The following is a 14819-nucleotide window of genomic DNA, read 5'->3' as shown; positions in this document are numbered from 1 at the left end:
TAGAGGGGTATTCAGTTGTGTACCCACATTTCCTTTCCCTGCCTCCACCCGGAGACCACCTGACCACAGCAACTCAAGAGGCAGAAGGGAGAAAGAGTAAAGGAACATGGGATTTGGGGCGTAATCCTGTTTGTCCTCGGGGTCACATGCTCTACAGAGTTGGGATTGTCAGCTACAGTCTGGAAGTTTATTCGAGGGACAAACAGCAGTCTAATTGTATTTCCCTCTGGAGAGCAGTCAGTGTCTCCTATACTGAATGCTGGAGAGGAGACAGGTTGCTGCAAGATGATAATTGAAAAGAAAGTGGGTGGTCCTCTTTGGCCCCCGTGGCCCTCTGGGACGGTTATATTGAGACGCCTGCGTGTTTTGGAGGGGGCAGATTACAGAATGTTATATTTGAAGAAACGATTATGTCCTTCTGGGCTTAATTTGACAGATGTAGCTATTGAGTGGTAGCTGTCTCTGTTATCTTTTGCCATTCATCTCAATTTGTGTTTATTTGTGTGTGCTTGGCTGTTTGCTGTTGGATCATCGCCCCCCCCCCCCCCCATTAACTAGTTCTGAGAGCATTTTTCTTTTTTTTCTTTTCAAGCATGTTTAAAGCGTCCTTGAATTTTCCAGATTGTTTTTCTTCTTGTACGGTTTCCGGCTCCCTTTTGTCTTTGTGATTTATGTATTTGCAGCATGCACACCCATTTATCACAAATTAAAATGCATGACTGTGTGCATGTAAATACACTAAGGGTATGGTGCGATGGCATCTCTAAAAAGAAAAGAAGAAAAATAAATGAATAAAACAAAGTAACACACACTTGCAGGCACACACACACACACACACACACACACACACACACACACACACACACACACACACACACTCACACACACACACACACACACACACACACATATAGATAACTATGCCCTAGCCAACACACACTGATCTTATCCATTGCCTACCTTCATTGAACTGCTCTTCAGCCCTGGCCCTATTAACCAGTAATCCGCCGACTGGCAGCTGGCCATTACTGTGGCAACGGTGAGCTGGGAGAAAACTGCTTGCTGGTTCAAAAGTAAAGAGGACTGCTGTGAAGGACAGAGATGAACTCTTTTGTTCTGTAAATGTGTCTTTTTCATATTTCTGAATACAGGAAAACCAATTTCTAACTAATTTTCACTTCAACTCTTTACATATTTGGACGTGACAATTAACTGTCTTTTATGCTCGCTTGATTTCTTTATTTATTTGTCGGCCGATTGAAACCCATTCCAAGGATGGAGTATAGTTATATCATGCGTGGCCTTGCCGATAGAACAGACAAACAGAGGAGTGCAGTAGTATTTTGAATGGCTTACAAATGTCTTACAGAGAAGCTTTTTCCTTCATGTCATGGAAAATATTGGTTACTGATGTTTAGAGTCAGCCATTTCAGCACGTGAGTTAACTAGTTTTCCCATTTTACTTCATTGATTTGGAGTGTCTGATTTATAATGACACATTTTACTAAATATTTTTAGGGTGACAGAAATGTGCCAGATATTTTGAATGAAAAGCATACATTTTGGGGGAATTCCTGACATGACAGCAATAGAAATACAACAAATAGTATAGTGTGTCACCATGATGTCACTGTAAAGTTTGAGCTTGCAATGCTTCCCTCACAGCGGCCGTGGATCATTACAGTTCAGGTGTACAATGACAAAGCAACCAACTTAAACGAACATATTTTGTGAGGCTCTGATGCATTGTGTGTCATTGTGTCTGCTGATGCATTTCCAGCATGTTTTGTCAATAATAGAAGACGGAAAGGGTTAAAATGTTAAAGAAAAGAAAGAGTATACATGGGGATGGAGTGCAATGTGTGACAGGCTCCCACACGTCTCTAAGCAGGTCTTTCTCTAGCCTCCTGTCTTGGAGTCCAAACACAGTGGCACCTCAGTAGGGGCTCCGCGGCCGTAATAGATTTTAGAATTGGCTAAACTCATTTTCTTAAAGGAGTTTGTGGGACTTAATGAGGCATAACTAATGGAGGTCCCACAATCACCAGTGCCATGCTGGAAGCACCGTGGCAGGACAGAGCAGCCATTGATTCTTGCTTCAAACCTCTTGAGTTCCTAATCAGCTTCTTTGGTTGTGCGTTTCAGGCCTGACAAACCCATTGTTGGCCTGTGTCGCTGGAGGTCAGTAGTTATTAGTGGCAACTGAAAACAGTTTCTCTAACTACTTATGAGCGAATTGAATAACATGCATAGGGGGACTTGGAGGGGGGATTACTGGCAGTGCAGCGAGTCCGACCGGCGCAGGAGAGAATGTGACATGGTTCTCTAATAAGGGATGCTGCCCCCCCCCCCCCCCCCCTCCCACACACACACACACTCCTAACCTGGTCCTCCAACCCCCTCACTCCCCCAGACATTTGTGAATAGTCCTCAAAAGGTTTCTTTGACACTGAAATGCCTCGTATTGCTAAAATTATATTCATAGTAAGCAATGGAATTAGCCAGTGCAAGTCCTGGTATAGCACATACTTGTGTGTGTGTGCGCGCATGTGTGTGTGTGTGTGTGTGTGTGCATATGCATTTGAGTTAATGTTACAGTATCGTCAAACCAAAGGCAACGGTGAAAGAAATGTGGTTTCATGTATTTAATTTCATGGAAATCTATTAGAGAGAGAATTGCTTTCGGAGTCCTATGACCTTCTTGAAATGTTTTTTTCCACTCTGTAGGAAGATGATTATTTGCAGTCTATTTTTTCCATTTGGAAATGACTGGAATTGGAGAACTTTCTGCTTCCTGGGGCAAAGACTTGCAGACTTGCAGTGACTCATTCTTTGGAAACCCAGCAAATCTAGCATGCACAGGTTTGTCATAGAAAAGAGAAAGATTGTCTCTCCTTGGCAGAATGCGAGGGCAATACACTAATTAAAATCTCGCTGTGCGTCTCTCAGAACTTGCCAATTCAATGCATTCATTCGCACAGTGAAATGAAAAGCAGACCTCGCCTCTCCTAATCATTTCTCATGGGGCAAGTTTGGGGACTATTTCTGGGGAAGGAAGGAGAGAGGAGGTGGTGGAATGCGTTGGAGTAAACTTTGCACTGCTGACTTAATATCCATCCGGGAGGGCTATGTATATCATATGTTATCATAAAATACACCATAAATACCATGGAATCCTCTCTGTGTAGTGGAGCAACATTTTTCTGCCTTTTGTGTCTTCAGGAAAAATCTTACTCATCCACTATATTCCACTCCACTCCACAACCCAGACTCTGCTTTTAGCTTTTTCTTTTAATTACTTCTCTAGTGAAGACCAACAACACAAAGCAATTCCCCCATCCTGTTGTACCGGCAAAAAAAACAAAAAAAAACAGTGAACTGTGTATATGATGAGGGTTATATGTTTGCCCTATTTCTGCGTAAACTATGCAGCCAATAATGTTAAGCCCTTGCCAATTAGCGCTCTCTAGGTTGCTAGGTCGCCATGGTCAATTGAGGAACACATCAATAGGACTTGAAAAGGTTTCTCTGCGATCAGACCTTCTGACATATTAAGTAGAATAATGGGGAGGAAGGGAGTTGGGGAGGGGGGGGATGCAGAGACTGAAGCAAGGCTTTCTTCTAAGTTCACATTTTGTTCACAATTACCTGAGAAGAATAGTCGAAACAAATCTTTACATCAGTGAGATAGATAATCCTACAAATGGCCATCATTCCAGCTCTGATGGAAATATCTGCTTTTTGTGTGAGAGACAATTTTTATATAATGCGTGTTCGATTTGCTTTATTCGTGTACGTGAATGTGAGTGTGCGCATGCACTCATTTGAGGCATTGTGTGTGAGAATATGTTGACCTGGGCGTCTATTTGTACGTGTGCACGTGCACACGCGTGTGGGTGTGGATGTTCTGCAGCATAGAAGCAACACCACACAGTGGCGGCTGCAGCCTCCAAAAACTTTCCAGAGAGAGATGATGATGATGCCAGCACCAATTACAGTGCCCAGTCTGTCTCATATATCCTTACAAAGAGAGGTACACCCCAATAAAGCAAGAGAAGCAACAGGCACAAAAGACAGTGATTACCAAGCATAGCCTATTAGTGCGCCATAACTATGGCTATTGAAAAGAGAAAAGAATGGCTTCACCTCCACTTTCATTTCATGGGGCACACCATCGAACATCTTTGTTGACAGCTCATTCATGCCCTCAATTTAAGGACAGAATCTATCAGGAACACCTTGCAGCATCAAAGTGTATATTGTGGAATGCATTTCTCTTTCTAATGCTCCTATCAAACTCCCTTCTCAATCCGAATGTCAGGTGCATATTGGCTCTGATGCTTCCTTCGAGTGTAGGGATGATAGCACATATACATACAGCTGCCAGGTATGTGAAGGGGTTGGAAATGGGGGCTCTCCAAGGTCCCTATTGAGACACACTGATAGCCATCATCATCATCATCATCATCATCATCATCACCACCACAGGGTGTCATCAGCAAGGGGATTGAGAAGTAATTTCCAAACGTGTTTAAATGACCACAGGAAATGAAATGTTAGATGCTATTATCAGCCACTGCTGGTGTAAAAAAAAAAGAGAAGGTTTTGGAGGACAGAAGCAAAGGGGAGCAGACACTGATGCTAAGTGATGACCTTAAACACTTTGGAGTTTGTTTGCACAAATCCTTCATCATCTCCAAAAGAGATTGATCAGAATGACGCTAATGTAAGTGTGTGTGTTTTTTTGTGTGTTTGCGAGAGAGAGTGTGTGTGTGTGTGTGTGTGTGTGTGTGTGTGTGCATACAGTGAATGAGAGTGTGTGAATGAAAAAGACACCGTGGCAAAGCTGCTGAGTATTTCGAACATTTTCTTAAAGTGAATGCATCAGAAAACAATGTGGATATTTGTCATTATTTAAAATCAAAATAACTCTAAATACATACACTTGCATTCTCTGAAAAGTCTTGATATTTTGTAAATGTTTGTGATATATTTTGTCAAACAATGAAATTATAACAATATTTAGATTTAAAATAAAGGAGATCTAAGTGATACATTTTGACATATTGACATATTGCTATGTATTTAGATAACAGTAGAATATTCTCGAGGTATCCCCAAAAGTGCGTTAATCCTTATTATCAATATACTCCAAAAAAAAGAAGAAAAGACAAAACGATAAAACGTAACGGACTCCCATCCAGCTCTCAGTTTCAGTGAAGAAGCAGAAAATGTTGATGTATTGTCTTATTAAATTATTTAAAATTTAAAAACTTAAATTAAGAATCATATTTTTCTTATTTTGTATTTGACTTATTAAACTGATGGGAGGGAAATCTTTATTTTATTTTGATAATTTAATGACAGGCTTGTGCATAAGAATAAGAATAACAACAACAACAATAACAATAATAATAATAATCGAATTAACTTGAATGCAGCATTATAATAATACGAGGCATGTACTCCATTCCTTTAGATAATATTCCTTCTTACAATAATTGGTAGTCATTGTGTATTTTATGAATGCTCGCATTCACAATACAATTGAACAATTACATTGCGGCAAAAACAAAAGTCTGGGCCTATTAAACATAGTAAGATTAATATGTTTGATAAGAAAATAATTATTTTTATTGTATCAATACATAAATTGATGTCACCATTAAACCTGCTGGAAAGCGTTAGGGATTTTTAAAAGGGAGATTTTCCCAGTCTTAGACTCCTGCAGACATCCTCCATGAAAGACAGCCCTCCAAAATGTCACCTGAACAATGCTGGCTCCTCATCGACCTTGCTTTCCTGCTCAATTTGGTCTCAATCACAACATAATGAAATTGCACTCCAAAACAGATCCCTTTTTAAAAAATTACTTCTTCAGGAATAGCTCTCACACTTCAAGTTATTTATTGTTAACGTTCACTTGGTTTTGAAACATATACAGCAGCCATCACGCATTTGTTCCTTTTTAACTTACAAAAGAATAAAGAAAACATAGAAGTGGACGCAATAACGATTATTATACAGTTAAACGCATTCTTGTGTGTTAGCCAGATATACAATTCCCTACTTTATTTAATAATTCTAAAGGAATACATTAGTTTACAATATTAATATGATAAAAATATCAGGTTATCCCCGTAAATAAGGAGTGGTGGCTTAGTGTACTTCAAACCTGATCCCACCCCCGGTCCGAACTCAAGTGAAGCAGCATTCCTTTTTGTTTCAACAACATAGACTACGTTTAAAACATCATGAGGAAGGTCCAAAACATGGATTACAAAAGGTCCAGAAACGACATAATTGCTTTCAAGGGCAGCCATTTCTGTAATGTTCAAAAATAGACTCCCCTCTCAGAGATGTCAAGAAAATGTGCCCTGATCAGCTGGTGCGCCTCTGTGCGCCTTGTCCTCTCCAAACCAAAGGGCCCACGTTTTCCGCCTTCATATGTTATTCATATGTGCGTGTGTGTATGTGTGTGTGTATATATATATACATATATATATATATATATATATATATGTATATATATATACATATATTTGTTCTTGCATGGGCTCATCCGCAGGTTCATATAGAAAAAGTGGAAAGTGACAGTACTGTTTTAAGTCCTACCACGTTCTGCCGTAGAGGAGGTTTGAGCTGACCATGTTACTGGTGTAATCTACAGCAGATGTGTCTATCTGGGCCATGTTGAGCTGGCTGTGCAGTGAGGGGGGGCTGGGCGACATCTCGTCCATCTCCAAAGCGTTCACCTGCTGCTGGCTTTGATGCTGGCCGAGGCTGCCGGTCGGGGACGCGAGCACAACTCCGGCCCCGTTCTGTTGCTGGCTTTGTTGCTGGTTCTGTTGTACCTGTTGCTGGTTCGGCGTTGGCGTGTTGGAGCCGTTCTGGCACGGTTTACCGTCCTTCACCAGAACTGGCACGGCTACGCGCCTCGGGGACTGCGCCTGCTGTTGGCACAGGTTACCGTCCTGTTGCTGCTGCTGCAGCTGCTGCGTTGCCTTGTCCTTGGCCTGGCGCTTCATCTTGTACCGGTGGTTCTGAAACCAGATCTTCACCTGGGTCGGCGTCAGGTGGATCATGCTGGCCAGGTGCTCCCTCTCAGGCGCCGACAGGTATTTCTGCTGCTTAAACCTCCTCTCCAGCTCGTAGACCTGAGCCTGCGAAAACAGGACGCGCCGTTTCCTCCTGGGCGCAGAGTGGAGAACTGGCATGGATTTGGTGGCGTCTGCCATTCCCGAGAGACCCCCCATGCCGGTCATGTTCATACCTGTGGAAGGTCCCATGTATCTAGAAACTTAAAAATATACATACATATATGTGCGTTCAATAAACAGAAGAGGAGAACACTGTTTCGCCTGAAGTAGTCTTTATTGATTATTGGCTGATATTTATGTAAGCTGGAAATCATTAGCTTGAAAACACACTTGATAATAATAATAATAAAAAAATAATAATAATAATAATGATAATAATAAATCTATGCCAAAAGTAAAGAAGTCGAACCAGATATGAAATAATGATCTCCTTTTCAGTTTAACCGCCAGTAATAGCCATTTTAAATTAAAGACCATAAAATATTGTGCATCATTTGCATTAACTTGTTATCGTTAGCCTCCAAACATAAATTAAATAATATTAGGAAGCGATACATATTAACTGTGCGCTTTCCTCCATAATTCCAAATTGTATTTATTTTATTTTTTTATTAACGAAGAAATAAAAAGAGAAAAATATGTGTAAATGGAGTAAAGAACTTACTTGTGGAGTATCTTGGATCAGGGTTGGTGCTGTACCACCCTGTTGCTGCTGCACTATTCCGCATGCTTTCCTGGTACGACGGGAGGTCTCCCATGTTGCCAATGCTTCCATTGCAGTATCCCCCCATCGCGCTGTGGGAGAACTGGGAGACGGTGTGCGGCATGTGGTAAGTGGTGGCCACGGTGGCGTTATGGCCCATGGAGTGCTGCTGCATGCCGGTTTGCACCTGAGGCTGTCGGTAGGCTCCCAGTGGAGAGGTTAGGTTCCCTGCGCCGTCCATGGCACTAAACTTCTTGTAGGTCTCCTCGATTGGACTCAAAATATCTGTCACTGAAAAAGGCGTAGTGTGCTTTGGGCTCAACGACATGATTCAGAAAGCAGGTGGATTTTTTGTGTTTGACCTGATCAACCGTGTTGTTGTATCGGCTCTCTCCTTAGTGGATGTCTACGTAAGAGAGTGCTTGTAGAGCGCCTGAGATCCTATTGATCGCCTTGGAGAAGGAGGCGAGCCCAGGGCGCTCTTAGCCCGGGTTTATTGGAGCCAGGAGCCAGGTTTACGACAAACACAGGGGGCGGAGCAAACCTCCTAAACCATCAAACAATAGTCATTGACATTTTAGGGAAATAATTCATGCAAATACACTTTGCCTTATATTAGGTTGTATACGTGAATGAAACTACGCCACATATTTATGATTCTCTCCTTTCTGACAGCTATAAACAGGTGAGAATAAACCATTATGTTCTGCACATCAGCTGATCTGACCACATATGACTATTTTGCGTCAGTAGGGAATTCCACTCTTTCTAGAAACTTTGAGAGCACTTTGAACAGACATAAGGGCCACAGAGTATCATCAAAGAGGCACAATGAAGTTGTACCGGCTCATTTATGCTTCTTAAGCATCATTTTGCTCCAACAGAAAGAAAGGGACAAGTCCAAATTAGCTCAAAATGACAAAATGCTGAAAGGGAGCTGCAATAGGGATCCAACCTGTGATCATATACCTAACATTCATAATCAGGCAAAGGATATAATATACAGGATTTATGGATTATATTTGCCAAAACTGATACCGCTTTTTTCTGACACTAATTCTACGTGTTCGTGGAAATGAATTAGGAGAAGTCACAATTGTATTAATTTCTTAAAAAAAAACAATATCATTCATCCTACTTAATGCAATTGGGAGACAATATTGTCAGCATCAAACCCTCAAGTCTGGTCACTATGCACTAATAACACTTTGCATGTCTTGACCTGACATTGTAATCTCTGAGCAAACTGACTGGCGCCAGGGGAAGAATCAGAGGAAGAGGCACACAACAGGGGGGGGTCAAAAGAGAAAAGAGCTACAAACTGCAATAATGAACACCAGTTAATGTAGCTTCCCATTACAGCCTAACATGTGTCCTTTATGGATCTAGAACGCATGGCTCATAACCATCCAATAATTGAGAGGGATAGCTAGTTCATGCTGCTCATAAACGTCTAAAATCATAATACTGATAATATATTTTTCATTACTATCAACAGCAGACAACAGCAGGAGCAGGTGTTCTGTGTTCGGCTTATTTTACTACACGTGAAATGTGTTCCCATCTTCCTTTCTTGGAGGAAGGAAGCACTCGTCTCCATGAAGCCACTAATGCAATTTAGCATGGCACGGAAGCAAGTAGCTGCCTACCCTAATTGAGCAATTGAAGACGTGACATGGTCAGCCATTAATTAAAGCGACGTATCGAGAACACCAATCTCCGGTTAAATTGACAGCCGGATTGTAATAAATCATATTTCGGTATTCGAATGTCTTCTCTTTTTTTTCTGTCGACAGACGCCTGGATTCCGCAGAGGATTTAATGTGAAGTGGTTGGACTTTATTGTTGTTGAGGTAAAGCAAACAGTGCATGCGTATTCCAAAGTCAGCTGGAGTTGACAGAAAAATACCGACGTGGGGGGAAAAAACAGCCTAAAACTGAAAATGTGTTTGACCAAAGAGGTGCAAACAGGTGTAAACCAAATGCTCTCAGTAAAAAAAAGGTCATATTTCTATCAGAGTATCAATAATAATTAAAACAACTTCTTTCTTAAATCAAAGAAATATTTCATACCTGCCAATATTCCTGTACTTGTCCAGACTTCTCTGCGCCGTTTCCACTCTTCTAGCTGCTGCAGCATGGTGTCTTTTCATGGCGTAAAGAAAGGTAGGCCTCGGCCCAGACCTCTAACATTATGTAAATGAGGCAAACCTCTCAACCTTGTGGATTACTGAGTCAGAGAGCAGGACCCTGGTCCACAGACCCTCCACATTACGATCCCATAAAAATCCGGAGCTGGTTGGCTGCATGCAACCATTTTGAGGGCTTATAGTCCACATTTATATAGTTGTATAAGTTAACTTTTTATATCCAGTGAATATGACGTGACCAAGGCACCGAGAGCGGGAAACACGGACGCGCCAAGGAGCCGAGAAGAAGGCCCAGCAAAGGTTTGTAAATAAATCGGACACATTTAAAGAGAAAATAATTCAATAATTCAATGTTAATTAAAGGACAAGCTTTTTTTTCACAATGTTGTTTAATGGTTATTGGATAGAGCTTGTTGCTGCTTGTGCATGATACAACTGAGTGTGATACATGCTGACAAATACAATATATTCATATGAATTAGCCTACACTGACCCTTGCCGCCCCAAGGAGAATAAGTAGAGTCCCTGGTTGCTGCATGATGAGGAAACATATATTTAATTCCCAGAATTACGCACGGGGCTGTGTGTTACTTTGCGTTTTAACTGTCTTGCTTTCACCTGCAAATACACGCTTTTGAAATGATTTGACTAGAAACAGACAACTTAACTGTCAAACATTTTCTGTAATTTCACTCAAAATATTTCACAATCTTTTATAATGACTTAATTGCTTACATGCAAACTAATAAAATAATGTAATAAAATAATGACAACCAAGTGTCCCGTGTGTGCCAAGAATTGCTTGTCACCAGTGACTATATCATCTGGTATTGTGTGCATTAATGATAATACGTATTGGTGCAAAATCGCCCTATCAAAATAAACAGTGCTGACTGGGGATATTTTAACCAATTTCAAAGTATACGATGTGTAAGCGTTCTTCTGGCCATTTAAGTGTTGTTAACCAGAACCAAATAATAACCCATTTATGTAGTTTATATTATAGAGACAATCTTTTTTTCCGATATCATCACCCCCTCAGCTCAGCTCAGCACAGCAGATGGACCAAAGCGCCTGGTTGCTGAAGTGCTTTTCTCCATCTCGTCGTTGTTGGTTCAATACCCTGAGAGATGTGGAGAGATGGCTTAAGGGCCAGGGTCGTGACCTGCAACCTCAACCACACACCGGCCGAGTGCAAAGTGCAGAAAACATGGGGATTTATTTAGTCTTGCAGGCGTTAAATCTCTAACTTAACTTTTAACTTGTTCTCTAATGCGATTTAAAGAAATAACAAAAACGGTAAGAGGTTTCCATATTTATATTCAGATATTTCTTGGTGATTGAATAGTGAATTATTATTAGACGATAGATGCCAGTGCAATGCTATCATAAAACCAAAATCCAGTTTATATCTCGCGTGCGTAATTTACGCACGACCTGTGAAACCATTGAACATATGTGAACATATATTCTGTCTTTGTCTTGTGCCCCTCAGTGCACTTACTAGATGTCTAGTGATTTCTTGTTATCGGTACATCAGCCACTTAAATATTGCGTCTTGTTATTGATCCTAAGAAAGAGCTAGACTTAGAAAGTATGTTGTGCTTCGAAAGAGTGTGATTACGCACAGGATTGCTTCATTTATAACCGCAATTTTACCTCCAAAATTGAGGAGAAACATAAATATACTCAATCAGAAAATAATTTAAAGCTATGTGAAGTCTTCTAAGTTTTATAATATACATCATTTACCGTCGGGCAACAGAAAAAGTAATGATACTTTTCTCATAATTCCTTGTTTATTATTAAAATCAAATAAGAAAATGACTAGCGATAGAATAGGTTGATCGCAAAATGTCTGCGGCTCTGTAAGGCCTTTTCTTCCAAGTTATTTCCCCACCCGGAGCATTATTACGCATGCAATACAATAACCCAATTCCAATTTTGAACTTTGTTTACCGACACTGAATCTTGCAACACCACAAATGAATTATCTTCCGCACTCCAAATCAGAATCAGAATCAGAAATGTAGGATTTAAGCCACTACACATCTGTATTGTGGCCGGCCCAGTGGCTGAATTGTTGAGGACATTTGTTGGGAAAATTCCTCACCTGCAAGTCAGTGTAGTACCATTTAGATCAAATACTTTCTCTCCCCTTAAATCACCGAGCAGTGTGAGAGTAAAAAGCGGGCAGGTGCATATCTTTCAGCTGCACTACTTGAAACAGTGCGGTTCCTCAGCTAAGTAGGTTAAAGGTCCTCCCAAGTGGAGAAAGTATGCGACAGGCCTCTTCAAGACCGTATTCTTCTGCGGGAGTTTGCATTCACACACAATTAATGTCGCTTGATGGACGAAATGATGCTAATAGGGCGCCGAAAACAGAATGTGGGCTTTTATTGGGATGCTGACCATAATCTGATAGCTGGGGAAAATGGTGGAGAATTGAAATTTGTAATAGGATTAGAGAGCAGACGTTCTGGTTCACTGTATAATATGCACTTCATTTACTTGATTAAGATACAGCAAAGGTTATAATCAGACACTGGGAACTGCACTAGCTGTTGAGGGAAGCCTATGACTGCCATGTTGGAAAATAGTTGTTGTTTTTTCACTGGAAACTACTGGTTTTACTGTGTAACACATGGGCCTGTTTAATTACTGGAAGAAAAATGTTAAATTATCTGTGTTGCCTGAAAGAAACAGAGAGCTTTCAAGCCAATAATCTAAGACCATGAAACACCAAAAAAAAAAGACAAAGGGATGTAGCCCAAACTGCTGACACGAAAGCGTATTGTTTGATCTTTTGTAAAAGAGACGAAACCACAGAAAATAGAATTTGTAAGATCTTATTTTACTTTGGAAAAAGATGTCCCCTCTTCTGTGAGATTGCAGGAAGTAAAGTCAAAGATGTATAAAAGAAATATATTGAACTTAACAGCAAGTGTGACTGGAAGCCACTGATTAATGATGTGCACTGCAGACACTCGTTCACAGGTGAGAGGTTATCAGTGTCTTTTTTTGTGTTAGACCAAGCTGATGCCGCGCTAATGCAAATACAAAACAAGTGTTTATTTTTCTAAGAAAGCTAAACTCATGTGTGAGGTACAGCCATTTTCCTTATGAGATATTGTGTTCATCAGGTTTTTAATTCTATTCATAAAGAGAGACATGTGAATCACACATAAACCTCACTCCTGTAATGTTGTTCAAACTATCAGTAGCTTATGCTCAGTCTCAAAGAATGTTTGCATCAAATTAATTAATTAATGACTAAATACATAAGTTCAAAAATCTGTAAGTCTGTTGCTGGTAGATATGGAGGGGATAAAAAAAAAGCCAGAATTCAACCTTTCCGGGTCTGAAACAGCTTTAGCCTCCTGAAATGTAAGGTACTCAGGGTTCTGTGAGTGCTGCTGTCCCCTGCATTGTTTTGAGTGGCAACATTTTAGCATAGCTGCTCTCTTTTGTAACAACAATTACAACAACAAAAAAAACACACACGCAGCAGATCAATGCAGATAACCAAGGCTCCAAGGGTGCCTGGTTGGTCCACTTCTCTGCTGCATTAATTGTGGCAGCGGTGAGGGCAGGTAAACAAAGCTGTTGGAGAGTATGGTTGTGACTCAACCACGGCTCACTCTGGCTTTGTCACCCAGTTACTCATGTGGCAACTTGTCTCTGCCAATCTCTCCCTGCGTCTGTTTGCCCTTGGCAGCCAATTGTTGTGATAAGATGAGGCCTGTTTGATGACACGTCCTGAAATTTATATATACAAATTTGGTTCTCTTCACTGCAGAAAGCATACTTGTGCTCAAGTGCTGGAATTGTAGATTTATGTATGAACTGTTATTTCCTGTCATCAAAGTTAGAGCTGTTTGATAGTTTGTGTATCTTGCCATTTGTTTATTTTTTTTTAGCTAAATTTACATCACACTAAGAGCAGTTTTAGCATGAAGTTGTTTTTGATGAAAACAGGGTGTTTTGGCAGGTTTACATCAATTCTAAAATAATGTTCACACCTTAGGGATTTTTTTTGGCAGGTTACAAGGCTAAGTGGCCTTTTTCAGGAATGTGCTTGCATTTTCTTCAGTTCAGTTCCTCTATGTTGCGAGGAATTTGGAGTTTTGGTGTTGTAGAAAAAGTTTCACATCACCATGGGTGGTAAAAGAAAAAATAATAATGTTCAAATTTGGTTTAACAGCTGAAATGCATGCAAATAGCTGAAATCTGTATCAAGTGTTTCCTGGTGTCCATTTATGCCAGGAACTCATTTATTCGGCTTGTTTTCATGTAACAGTCAAGAGATGCATCTTCTGATCAAAAGTTTCAAAGCACTTTGAGTGCTGCATGTGGAGACGGAAACTTTTTAAATGGCCTCACAACTCAACAATGGAAATGTGCATGTTTATCCCCACTTTGGGATGCTTTTATCTAGTAGGCCACCTGGTAGCCTACCATTATTTAGATGAATCCACATAAACACATCACAAAAACTACTTCAAATTCTGAATGTATTGATCCTCACAGATACGAGCACTCACCACGTGCTGCAATTTAGAATATAAAGTCGAAGCTCATTTTTACTGAGCTGCGTGAAAAGATTAAAATGTTCATTTCTGCTCGTTTTCTTTTCAGAAAATGAACAATGAATCAACTGCTGCATGGGAGTGCCAGTAAAAGACTATCTCCAGGACTATGAAAACACAATGGGATTATACATCAAAAATATATATTATTGGTATATTGTAAATTAGTTCAACATCATATTCTTAATGTGTGCATATAATCACCACTGAACTGTACATACAAATTCATCTGAATATTCTCTACAAATAGTTATTTATTTGTTTGCTCAATTCATAT

The 14819-nt window shown here is 40.3% G+C and overlaps 1 protein-coding gene across 2 annotated transcripts; it reads right to left on the bottom strand.

Moving 5' to 3' along the window:
- Positions 1 to 6611: 6611 nt before the first annotated feature.
- Positions 6612 to 8131, bottom strand: nkx2.4a (NK2 homeobox 4a). Of its 2 annotated transcripts, XM_076108439.1 has the most exons (3): positions 7765 to 8131; positions 6855 to 7300; positions 6612 to 6773 (listed from the first exon to the last, which is right to left on the bottom strand). In XM_076108439.1, exons 1-3 carry the CDS (start codon positions 8129 to 8131, stop codon positions 6612 to 6614), a joined length of 975 nt encoding a protein of 324 aa, XP_075964554.1. The 2 variants fall into 2 exon arrangements, with proteins under 2 accessions (XP_075964554.1, XP_075964552.1); XM_076108437.1 differs by having other exon boundaries at positions 6612 to 7300.
- Between the last annotated feature and the right edge of the window lie 6688 nt (positions 8132 to 14819).

Source organism: Anarhichas minor, unplaced genomic scaffold (assembly GCF_050575085.1).
Source record: "Anarhichas minor isolate MPS153535 unplaced genomic scaffold, ASM5057508v1 ptg000040l, whole genome shotgun sequence".
Taxonomy (NCBI): domain Eukaryota; kingdom Metazoa; phylum Chordata; class Actinopteri; order Perciformes; family Anarhichadidae; genus Anarhichas; species Anarhichas minor.
Note: the sequence above shows the minus strand (reverse complement) of the source record. Positions and strands in the feature narration are given on the sequence as shown.

Excerpts from the sequence above, each read along its gene's own strand:
- nkx2.4a (XM_076108437.1), bottom strand. The coding sequence starts at position 8,131 with ATGTCGTTGAGCCCAAAGCACACTACGCCTTTTTCAGTGACAGATATT. Across the intron at positions 7,301-7,764 it reads TGATCCAAGATACTCCACAA|TTTCTAGATACATGGGACCT; the intron begins GTAAGTTCTTTA and ends TATATTTTTAAG.